Source organism: Delphinus delphis, chromosome 20 (assembly GCF_949987515.2).
Source record: "Delphinus delphis chromosome 20, mDelDel1.2, whole genome shotgun sequence".
NCBI classification, from domain to species: domain Eukaryota; kingdom Metazoa; phylum Chordata; class Mammalia; order Artiodactyla; family Delphinidae; genus Delphinus; species Delphinus delphis.
In genome coordinates, this window is record NC_082702.1 from 39,730,119 (window position 1) to 39,742,651 (window position 12,533).

The 12,533-nt window shown below is 52.5% G+C and overlaps 1 protein-coding gene across 1 annotated transcript; it reads left to right on the plus strand.

Moving 5' to 3' along the window:
* Positions 1-5,224: 5,224 nt before the first annotated feature.
* On the plus strand, positions 5,225-7,343 carry LOC132417255 (spermatogenesis-associated protein 2-like protein). The gene is made up of 2 exons (XM_060000932.1): positions 5,225-5,566; positions 6,246-7,343. The coding sequence occupies exons 1-2, from the start codon at positions 5,225-5,227 to the stop codon at positions 7,341-7,343; spliced, it is 1,440 nt and encodes a 479-aa protein (XP_059856915.1).
* Positions 7,344-12,533: the final 5,190 nt, after the last annotated feature.

Genomic DNA, 12,533 nt, shown 5'->3' on the forward strand with positions numbered 1-12,533 from the left:
CAGAAATTCTCTTCCTGCCTCTGCTTTCCGTAAGACCTTGGCTTTGGTCGTTGATCCCTTGGGTGACAGAGGCTGGTTCCCTTCTTCTGTCACTATTCCCTCCCACTCGAATTCAGGCAGAGTCCACTAGCATAGTCCTAAACCCCCAAGTGCCCTAAAAGTGGGGTGCGATCCTGAAGTAAGGTACAGCCCTGTCCCACCAGCCTCACTGCAAGCCCACACTGCCACCTGCTGGCTGCCTCCCGTCACTGTTCAAAGCAAATGAGTCAGCCCCTGAAGCTCCCTTCTTCCACTTTCTAACCCACTGCCTGCGGACACTCATTATTGAAGACAGAACTTGTTTTGGTTCTGGGCTTGTCCTCCACCCTTGGGATGTTCCATGAGGTTTAAATCATTCAAGTACCCCATTTTCAGGAATCACTCCTGCCTCCACATCTCTCTGGCCACAGCCAGACACCTAAATGCCCCTTGCTGTGTGCAAAATAATCACCCCCCTGTCCTTCTAGACACCACCGTGTACGGCTCAGGTGCCACCTCTGTGCTCTGAGACCCCTGCTCCTGGGAATGAATGCAGCAGCCTTCATGGTGACGGTGCCCAGGCCACGTGGTGCCCGTGGTGACCCCAATCAGAACCACGCCACGCTGACACCCAGTTCCAACAGCAAATACACTCAGGATCCCCCTGGCCCAAGGCACTATCGAGCTCGGTGTTTTCCACCTCCTCCATCCACAACGTGCCTTGTGTCCACATATGGTGCCACATCCAAGGTCCTTGTGCACACTCCTACAAGGAGACTGGCTGCCTCCCTCTGCCAGGGGCCTGAGGGGTCAGGCCAAGGAGAGCACCCTGGGCCCCAAGGAGATGGGAAGTGAAGTCAAATTCCCAGGATGGTGGGAACGGGAGGAGGGGCAGGACCAGGCCCTGGGACGGGATGTGGACACAAGGGGCTGATGAGGAAGGTGGCCCCAGGAGTACCACCACAGAGTGGGCAGTGAAACCAGGAAAGGAAGGAAGCCCATGCAGGGTGTCGTCATGCTGGTCACCACTGTGGGCAACTGAGCTCCATCCCCTTGGCAACTCCGAGGAGCTCGCCTTAAAGTTAGCTGACAGAGAGGGAAATGGATTACTCACGCGCGGCTCCCAGACTCTCAAGGGTCACTGTCTGACGCTGCTCTTCAGTGAACGTTAATCCCTGCCCCTTGTGCGCTGAGCAGGCACCTCTGGCCAAAGAAAGTCTTCAGACAGGGAAGCTGCAGCTGATTGCTGATGAGGCCACCGCCACGGTCAGCACCAGATGCCGCCGGGCGAGTAAGCACGGCCTCCAGACAGGGCACCCACAGCACCTGCCACACATGAGCAGCAGAATCACCCGAGGGAGGGAGGAACGAGGGTTGATGCCAAGCACGGCCGTCCAGAGCCTCCTGTCAGAACACCCACTGGCTTGCACCAGCCAAGCCCACCCACGTAGACACACAGGGGTCTCTCAGACCAGCTTCCTAGAGAGACCCTCGGGCGCACACCCGTATGCAGCATCACGCAGCTCACACCACCTGAGGTCTGTATGCGCTGGCTCAGATGGCTTCATTGCACACACACTGTGCCCCTCACACTCAGAGCTCACACACTCAGGGGTCCCACATGCACACCCCAAGGGCACCCATACTCACGCTCAGGCGTCATCATCGGTGTCCCCTAAAGACTGACTAGGTTGGGGGCATGAGCAATGGAAGCACAGGCAGCGTTAACATCTGAGAGAGCAAATCCTCTGTCCTGGCTCTGCTCTGCTCGACCTCACAGCGCCCCTCCCCAAGCCCAGGTGAACTCTCTCAAGTAGGACCAATTGCCTGGGGCAGGCCTGGTGCTTCTGAGCAGGGAGGGGGCGGGGCATGCCTTGCCCCCAGGGTTGCAGCCCAGCTGTGCCCGCTCAGCATCTCTCCAAGGAATCCCAGGTCTGCAGGGCCTCAGGCCCTGTGGTCACAGCCTCAGCCAGACCACAGCTATGCATCCCCACCAGCCTGACTCCTGTGACCTTGAGCCAGGCCCTTTCCTTCTCTGGGCCTCAGGACCCCATCCCCCATCAGCCTATCCTAAGTCAAAGCACGCGCCACAAATCTCCAGCATCCCCTCTCCTCCCTCTGCCCCCTGCGTTGTCCCCAAAGCAAGTCACCCCAGCAGGCAGAGAAAGCAGGTTCTCAGTAAGGCACTCACTCCCCTGAGGGCCCAGAAAGTGTGAATAACGCGATTAACACTAAATCCGACAGTTCAAGAGAAGCAGTGGTCCAATGGGGGGAGGAAGCTGGCATTGGAGAAGCGGAGCTGACCCACCTGCGAGAGGGCAGGGAGGGGAATGGATCCAGGCAAACTGCCAGCGCTCTCCCACCATGATCTTGGACCACCCTGGAGAGACTGGGGTGGAAGGCAGTTCACAGACATGACGGGGTTCCCAAGAGCCGAGGATTAAGATGTCCAGAATGAGTGAAGTGTTTAAATCATAGGTAACCAAAAGCAATAGGAGAATCACATGGGAGGGGGGGTTAAATTGTGTGTACCAGTTTGTTAAACTTTGGTTTAACATCTCCAGGCCCCTCCTCAGAGAGCAAATGAGGCCAAGAAGAGAGACAGAGAAAGAGAAAATTAAAACCCTTTTGTTTTAAACCTCCCCGGGACCCGATTCCATTATCTGGTGACCAGCCCTTCAAGATAATTCAGTGGCCTGGGACCCATCCCCAAACCTGCCACTTCTATTCGGTGGTCTTACAAATATTTGGTATTATGGAAAAAGCATGGCCTTGGGTATCAGATAGACTTGGTGTAGTAAGCTGAATAATGGCCCCCCCAAAGATGTCCAGGTCCTGTTCCCCAGAACCAGTGAATATGTTACCTTCCATGGCAAAGGGACGTTGCAGGTGTGATTAAAGACCTTGAGATGAGGCAATTATCCTGGATTGTCCAGGTGGGCCCAGCGTAATCACAAGGGTCCTTATGAGAGAGAAGCACAGGGTCATAGAGAAGATGTGATAAACTGAAGCAGAATGAAGAGAGAAGTGAGAGATTTCAAGATGCTATACTGCTGACTTTGAAGATGGAGGAAGGGGCCACAGCCAGGGAATGCAGGTAGCCTCCAGATACTGGAAAAAGCGAGGAAACGGATTCTCCCCTAGAACCTCCAAAAGGAAGCAGCCCAATGAGACTGATTTTGGGCTTCTCACCTCTAGAATTATAAGATAATAAATTTGTGTTGTTTTAAGCCATTAAATTTGCAGTAATTTGTTACAGCAGCAATAAGAAACTAATATACTTGGGTTTTAATCCCAGCTCTTACCCTCCCTGCCTCAGTCTCCTCATTCATAAAATGGGAGGAAAGGGGATTTGGCCTAGTGATGGACAAGGGCCTCTCTGGCTCTCTTTGGCCCCAGGCTGTCAGGATGACAAACGACCACCAGCATGCTCCCACCCACCTTGGCCTGCACAGCCCTGACCTATGTCTCCTACCCAGAAGGGTGGTCACATGTGACCTGGACTAGTTACCTAAACTTGCTGAGGTTCAGGATCAGGTGAACTAATGTGTGTGAAAGAGTAGCATCCCCACCACTGGACCTAAAAAATGACTAACCTAGACCAGCCTCCAGAGGGAGAGTTGCTACTCACTGGGAGACCCATTTCCAAGTAGCACTCCCATGAGGAAGTAAATTCCCAACCAGAGGGGTAGGAACTGCCCTGGCCACAGAGCTCGGAAAAGATTGCAGGGGGCAGGGGAGTCGGGGGCAGGAAGCAAACAGACCCCAGGTGTGGTGAGCCCAGGTCTGAGGCCGCTCCAAGGCCAAGCACCGGGCAGATGCCCTTCCTGATGATTGGAGGGGCAGGAGGCCAGCAGAGTCTCACAGAAAGCAAAGGATGGTCAAGAACCAAGTCTTCCTGGGCTGTGTTACTACAAGGTCACGGCCAGCTCCTGCGCACACACACACACACACACACACACACACACCCCAACTGGGCTCTCCAGACTGTGAGCCACCGAGGGCAGGTGCTTTGTCTCATTTGCCTCTGAAGTCCCCGGGCTGGTGTGGAACGGGCCAGGCCACCTGCTCAAGGACGACACTGTCGCAAGCACCATATGAGAACATTGAAAGGACCCAGGTCCAAGAAGTTGGGAAACAGAGCGCAGGTTGCCCCCTCCTAGAAACTCACACCCCCAGTGAGCTCCCACATGAGAGGTCCTAAAGCCAAGAAGCCTAGAGACCTTACTTAATCCAGTGGTTCCCAATGCATTTGGCCACAGGACATCTTCACTCACATAAGACTGATTAAAGCCCCAAACAAGTGCTCCTCGGTGGAGCACACTTTGAGAAATGCTGACCCACGTGGAACGAGTGAGTCACTGAGTGGCTGAATGAATGAGTGAATCATCACTGAATTAAGTAGTGGGTGAATGGAAGGAAGGGAGAATGGGAGAGAGGGAGAGAGGGAGGGGGCAGTGGAGGGAGGGAAGGCTTGACGGGAGAGTGCATAGGTGATTGCACCCACCTCAATTCCTCCAAAAGCTGTCCCTGACTCAAGATCTGGGTGTAAATGTTTATGTGGGAGGTGATCCCAGGAAGCACAGTGAAGGAGTCAGGAGTTAAGACGGGGAGGGAGAAGAGTCAACACAGATGCATCAGTGAGCAGGTTATTGCTGTGGGCAACCGGGGCGATCCACTGGGGACCCTCTAAAAGACAGAGTAGAACACACCTCAGAGCGTCCCACCAAGGACAGGAAGCTGGGGTTTCTACCACTGCCCCTCCTTGGTGGGCTGAGGGCTGCCTCTGGGTGTTAACTCCCTGGCACTTGCAGCCCGCACACCAGCCAAAGGTGGCTCTCAAGCAGGAGGCGTCAGGAGCCTTCGCAGGTGACATCAGGGTGGGCTGAGGGTGCCGGGCAGCAGGGCTGCGACCGCTGCAGAGGGGGTGTGGAAGGATGCAGGCGCTGCTGTGCTTTCCCACTTGCTCTTGGGTCAAGGCGAGAACCCAGACTGACCTCGGCTCTGCTCCACTGGGAGGAGATGAACACAGCCCCAGAGTGACAAGCTGTGGCAGGCCACACCATGCACAGCTTTCTCTTTTGCTAACACAACTTCCTCCTCGGCTTCCTGATTGAGCTGTGGGGCGGGACAGAGGCAGGCCAGCCTGGGCCTGGCCTGGGAGGCCCACCGGACTCTTGTCCACATCCAGTCTCTTGGAGCCGCCATGAGCCGGCCCCGACCCCCAGGCCCAGACGAGGATGCTCTGGAGACCCTCCTGGATGACCTCATCAGCTACTACCTGGACAGGGCAGGGGAGGGCCGGCTCGGGGTCTGCAGGCAAGCAGCTCTCACCTGCAGGGCCCAGCGGCTGCTGGTCACAGGGGTCCCTCCTCAGCTCTATCTGCCTGAGGATGTGGCCCCTGATCTGGGGACCACTCACTCCCAGGGGGCTCCCAGCTCTGCCCAGCACATCTGCCGCAAACTGGTGCGGGCACTGGAGTTCCTAGAGCTGATCTCCGTCAACCTACTCCTGTTTCCCTGGAGGAAGGAAATCAGGTCCCTGAAGGTAGGCACCGCCATGTCCCGGAGAGAGGGGGTCTCGGGGAGGGACAAGGGCTGTGCCTCTGGGTCTCAGGGAGGGACCAGGGCTGTGCCTCTGGGTCTCGGGGAGGGACCAGGGCTGTGCCTCTGAGAGGGGGAACAGTGTGTCGTCTATCATGCCCACTGACTTTGGTCCCATTTTACAGATGTAGAAACTGAGGGCTAAAAGAGGTTAATGCAACTTACCTGCGGTCACCAGATAATAAGCAACCCAGACAGGACTCGAACTCAGGCAGTGCAGCTCCTAACCACTAGGCTGTACTGCTTCTCTAAAGAGACAGCACCAAGGAGCTCACAAGAAACAAGGGAAAGATTTTGGCTATGGAAAGCCACTGGAAAGGTTTAATCTCTTCCAGCTCCAGGCCAGGATTATTGGGCTGGAAGCCAGGATACCAGCTGGCTCAGTCCTTCTCCTGCTGTGTGACTCGAGACAAAGTCCTGCCTCTGGCCTCAGGGTGCCCTTCTATAAAATGGGACAGCGGTGACATGACTGTGGGCCAGGTTTCCATTTGGCCCCATGCCCTGGCCCACCTGCTTCTCAGGAGCCTCTGTGCCCTGGACATCAGCCCTTGGTCCTGCCTGGCCCCTCTCTGCCACTCTGCTGAGACGTGTCCCCCTCTAACAAACAACCCTGTTTGTTCCAGACATACACAGGGAACTTTGTCTACTGGGTGCGGCCTGTGCTTTCTGAACACACACTGCAGACCATTCTGGGCAGGCTGGGCTACATGGCCACCTCCGAGGCCGAGTTTTCACTGGTCCAGGCCAGCAGCGAGGAGGACACCAAGCAGATGGTGTTTGAGATCTTCCTGACGAGAGTCATGTGTGAGGCCGTTCTCGGAACCTCAGGCAGGCAGCTCCTCAGGCCGGGCAGAGAGAACGCGGACGGGCCCCACTGCAGGCCGAGCTCAGAGAGAGGGCTGCTGAAGACCCACAAGGGCCTGCAGGAGGCCCAGTCAAGCCGAGGCCCCTCAGCAGGGGCGAGGACTGAGAGGGCCCTGGCTGAAAGCCCTGATGGTCAGCGCTCTCTGCCTGTGGTCTTTAGCCTGCCTGAGATCTCAGTAGCCCCCGGCAGCCCCCTCACTGGCCCCCCGGTCTCCTTGGGGCCCCAGCGCCGCGCCAGCACACGCTCGGACAGTGAGGAGTTCCTGACCTGCTACAGCGACCTTGTGCTGCACCAGACACCCTTGTTCCCCAGGGACCATCCCCTGAGCAGCCTGAAGGGAAAGCGACTCCAGAGCCCAGGCCTGGGGCCCAGCCCACCTCCAGGGGAGGCAACTACCCCCACAGGTAGCAGCAGCGAGCAGCCCCTGGTCCCCAGCGCAGCTCCTGAGAGCAAAGGGGTCACCATTCCCGGCCAGCTCTGCCTGGTGCCAGGCCCCCAGTTGTCAGAGAATTCCTTGGACCCAAAGCCAGAAGCACAGCTGGAGGTGGCCGCCCCTGGTCCAGAAGCTGCCCCTCCAAATGCTTCCTCTGAGATGGGTGAGCTCTGTGAGTACCTCGCCCATCTCCTCAGAGCCCCAGCTCCAGCAGGCCACCCCGGGGGCTCCCCTGGCCCAGGGGTTGAGGAGAACGGACAATCAGAGCCTCTCATGAGGCCAGAGCCAGCCGGTGAGGGTGGCAGCCCAGACGGTACAATCACTCAGTTCTGGAGTTCTCCTCAGGCCCCCTCTCATGTACAAGAGCCCCCCAGTGCTCACTACGTCCCCCCGGAGGGGCTGGAGGTGCCAGGTGCCACATGAGCAACAGCTGAGATTGTCACCCCTGGGTGGCACAGGGGCAGACACCTGACTAAGCCGATTGCTCTTCTGCCAGGAAGGTGACGCTTGGAGAGATGGTGGATCTGGGACCACAGTGGGGACAGCAGCCAAACCCACAGCTTGTCAGCCACAGGGACAAACCTGCTAATCCCAGCTGGTCTCAGGTCCCAGCACTGCCACCTATAGACTGTGTGACTTTGGGCCACTCACTGCACCTCTCTGAGCCATGTTTCCTCGTCTCAAAGTGGGTGTGGTGTCAGATCTACCTCACAGGAGGCTAAGAAGAGTTAATGAGGGGAGGTGTGCATAGTGCTGACCTCAGGGGGGGCTTCCTGTCCCCTTCACATACCAGCTCAGTGTGTGACCTTGGGAGAGTCACCCTGCATCTCTGAATAGCAGTTTCCCTCAGCATCCTTAAGGCACCTGTCACAGAGCAGATTAAAAGAGAGATGTGTAGACAACCAGACGTATAATATACCCTTAATCTGTTTAGGGTCCTCTGTCAGCCTCCCTTTTCTCTCAGCCAGCTTCAGGTCGACAGAGAGCAAGGCCACAGTTGGGAGCCCAGGGTCAGCTCAATGACCTGCTCTGCATCCAGGGTTGGGGGCTCCATCATCTGGGCTGCCTGGAGTGGGGGCGCCCCCTCCACCAGTCTCTCCTGCCCCCACATATGCACACATGCATGCACACCTGCACACAAGTGGGTGTGTCCAGGAACGTACACACACACACGGGCAGTCCTCATAAGGGCCCCAAGAGAAAGCCAAGACCCTCTCTATGGGGTGGCAGGTGGCACCTGCCCAGGGCCTGTCCCTCGGCTTTGCATCTGTGAAGTGGGGAGGATGGCCCCTGCCTCTGAGGGTGGTGGTAAAGGCCCCTTCTGGGCATACAGCAGATGCTTAATAAACGTTGGCGCCTGCTTTGCTGTCCCCAGAGCTGAGCATATGACCCCACCATTTTCAGTCCCTACATCAAGGGGGACCACAGGTGGGAAGGATTTAAGGGGCATTGGCCCCGCCTCCCTCCCAATCAGACTATTGGCCAGGCCCTACACAGGCTTTTCAAGACAAATCGGGAAGCACTCTGCACTGGGAAGAGAGAGGCACTGGCCAGTCATCCATCCGTCCATCCATCCTTCCTCCCACTCACCCATGCCAATTACTCAGCACAGCACACAGCAGTCGACACTCAGGCCGGTAAGCTGTCAGCGTCTGGAGCCAGTGAAGCGGGGCCGGGGGGCGGGGATGGTCGGAGCAGACCCTAGCCATAAGCCTCCATTCTGGGGAAGGAGAACGTCAGGAACAGGCTGGGCTGGAGATAGAGAGGGTCAGGAGCCTCGGGAGAAGGGATGAGGTGGGAGGGGGTACGGACCTAGGAATCATGGCAACCAGGGCACCTAGTCCTGGGTCTGACCTGCAGCCCCTGACCATTTTTTATTCGTTATTTTCTGATCATTAACATAATAAGCATGCTCAGTCCCAAACCACAACAGAACTTTTGTTCTCCCCGTGTTCCTGCCCCGCAGTGTTCCCCATCTACTTGAAAGCTGAGCCCAAGGTAGGAATCATTTTTGATTTCTCTTTCTCTCACATCCTTCATCCAACTATAGCTGTCACAGCAAGGACCAAATCTGACCACGTCCCTCCTCCTTCCACAGAGGCCTGAGCCCCTCGACTGAGCTACCAAGGCCTGTCACTCAGATCCTGGGAGGACGCCAGCCCCCTTCTTGGTCTCCCAGCCTCTGCCCTCATCCTCCTGCAGTCAGCTCCATCCAGCTGCCAGAGGATCCTGTTAAAACCTAGGTTCCATCATGACTTTCACTCTGTGGTGTTGGCTTAGAATCAGAGGTATCAATATGAACTCATGGTTTTTAAGTTATAGTTAGATACAGAAATATAGCTATGTGTGTGTATGAGTGGGTTAGTACACATACACGTCTCCTAACTCTGTCCCAAGAGTGGGCTTAGAAGCAGACACCCAGTAACAATGACTACACCTGGCACTTAGATCTTGGGCTCTAAACATCACTCACTCTCCAATACAAGGAACCAGAGATCCTAGTAGTTTATTCCAGGGATGAGCAGGTAAATATCACCAGTAATAAGATGCATGGACATCATACATCCTTTGATAAGATGCACTGAGGGAAGACACAGCATCTTTTTTTTTTTTTATGGTGGCATCTTGCCAAAAATGTCTAACCTCACTCTAGCCATAAGAGAACACCAAACTCAAATTCTCTAATAGTGAGAAACCCAGCTCTCATAATCTACAGACTATTTACTTATTTGTTCGATTCTAATATATTGGTCGATTCTGGTATAGTTTCAGAATTGCTAAACATATCCCTGCAAGAAACACTTCTAATAACTATCTTTCAGCATTTATGTAAAATAATTTTTACCTTTACTCTTCTCGTATCCAATCAAGACACTGTTTTCCAAGGTTACTTCAGTGAGTTCTTTTCTTCCCAGCACCTTCAGTGTGGTTGTTACTTGTGATTCATCTGTTTGTATTCCATCTTCCGTTCCCCCTACATCCTACTCCACCTTAACCATTTATTTATTTGGGGGGTGAGACATTACTATGGTTAGAGTTATACAAAATGATATATTCACAGGAGTGTATTCCCCTCTCATCCCAGCAACCCTGATCCCATTTTTCCCTTCTCTCCAGCCTTTTCCCACCAATCTATTTAGTTTCTGGGTTGCCTTTCCTGTACTTCCTATAGCATACTATAGATACTCATTTGGACACTGTTTTCTTCCCTTAACAGTGTGTCCTGGAAATCATATCACATCCATTCACAGAGAGAGCCTCCTTGTTCTTCTTCACAGCTGTATACTATTCCATTGTGTGGATGTACCATAGTTTATTTAACCACTCTCTTGTATATGGGTAAATAGGTTGTTTTCAATTATTTTGCAATTACAAACAATGCTGCCATAAATAACCTTGTACATATATACACCTTCATGTCCTAGAAGTGGGGTTGCTGGATTGCGATGTAAGTATGTATGTAGTGTGTCAGGTGGTATCCTATTTCCCTCCAGAAGGGGTAAACGCATTTGCATGCCCACCAGTAACGTGTAAGAGTGACTGTTTCCCCACAGCCTCAACAACAGGATGTTTTGATATGTATGTTCGTGTGTTTGCCAGTCTGGTAAGTATCTCAGTGTTTTTTTATTTGCTATCTTAGTCTGTTTGGGCTGCTGTTAACAAAATACCACAGACTGGGTGGCTTACAAACAAAAGAAATTTATATCTCAAGGTTCTGGAGGCTGGAAGTCCAAGATCCTGGTGCCAGCATGGCTGGGTTCTGGTGAAGGCCCTCTTCCAGAATGCAGACTGCCAACTGCCCCCTGTGTCCTCACATGGTAGAAGGGGCTTGGGAGCTCTACGAGGTCTCTTTTATCAGAGCACTAATCCCATTCATGAGGGGTCCACCCTCATGACCTAATCACCCCCCTGCAAAGGTCCCACCTCCTCATGCCATCACCTTGGACATTAGGTTTTCAACATATGAATTTGGGGGAGACACAAATATTTAGATCATAGCATCTGCATTTCTCTAATTGAGTGAATTTGAGTATTTTTCATATCTTTAAGGGCCATTTTTATTATCTTTTTTGTAAATTTTCTGTTTGGATATTTTTCTCATTCTTCTATTGGAGTTTTGGTTCTTTGTCCATTTTTAAGAGTTCTTCACAAATATTAGCCCTTTGTGATATACACTGTGAATATTTTCTCCCACTTTGTCCACTGCCTTTTGACTTTGTTTCCAAATGAGTTTTGTCATACACATTTTTTAGTCAGATTTATCAATCTTTTATTGTTCCTAGATTTTGAATTAGAGTTACAAAGTTTTCCCTACATCAAGGTTTTAAAGAAGAAGAATTCATTCTTCTAATACTTGCACGGTTTCATTTTTTACATTTAGATCCCTAACCACTTGGAATTTATTTTTGGGTATGATGTGAGATATGGATCTATTTTTATCTTTTTCCAAATGGCTACTCAGTCATCTCAGCACCATTTATTTAAAAATCCATCTTTATCCCCAATAATCATTGAGATGTCACCTTTATCATGTACTTGGATCTATTTCCGGGCTCTCTATTCTATTCCACTGGTCTACTTGTCTATTCATGCACCAGTATCATACTGTTTCAATTATAGAAGTTTTATAGTATGTTTCAACATCTGGATCCCCAAAGGTAATATTTATTTAAAACTTAGCAACTGGTCCTGCTCTGGGCCCCTTCCACACACCAGGCTGGTTATCCTCACCGCCCTAGTAAGTGAGCAATGCTCCCATTCAACAGGTAAGACAGCCAACACTCACGAGGGGTGACAACACTCAAAAACATGCCAAGTTTTCTTGGAACTCCTGGATGTCCACTTCTAGAAAACATCAAGCTAAGAGAAGTGGTCCCCAAACGGTGGTTCCTGGACCAGCAGACTCATCATCACCTAGAAAGTCATTAGAAAACAAATTCTCAGACCCATCCCAGATCTACTGAATTAGAAACTCTGGGGGTAGGCCCTGCAGTCTGTGTTTTAACATGCCCACCAGAGGACTCAGATGCTCTGAAGTTAGAGAACCATGAGCTAGAGCATCCCAAAGGACACAGAACCAGGAGTCAGCAGCAGCTGCAGGCCCCCTAAAACAGTGCTTCCCAATGTGTGTTCCAAGGAACATTAGCCCATCTGGAGATTGTTGATGTATACTCCCCAAATGGGAGGCCCTACCGTCAAGTGAGTTTGAGAGTCCCTGGCTAAAACAAAGTTTAGAAGGTGTTTTTATTGCAGGACTTCTTGACTTTATCTAGGCTAATGTACCTTGTGCATCTCAGAGAGAGTACCCAGGTGGTGTTTCCCAAATTTTGTGGACTACGGAACCCTCTTTTCTCAGAGCACCTATTCCTATCTCCCAGGACACTTGTGTTCCACAGACCCCAGTCTTGGAGAAGGAAAAGCCAAAAACTGCAGAAATTCAAGAAGAGAGCAGTAAATGCCAATACCCATTCTGATTCCACAAGCTCGGCTTTCTCCTATAGCTTCTGTTTAACGACAGCTTTTGCCAAGTTCACCATCTTACAGAAACTAGAGGAACACAGAGCTCACCCCAGCCTTAGGGGAGCCACAAGGTTGGGGTTAATTAGGAAAAGA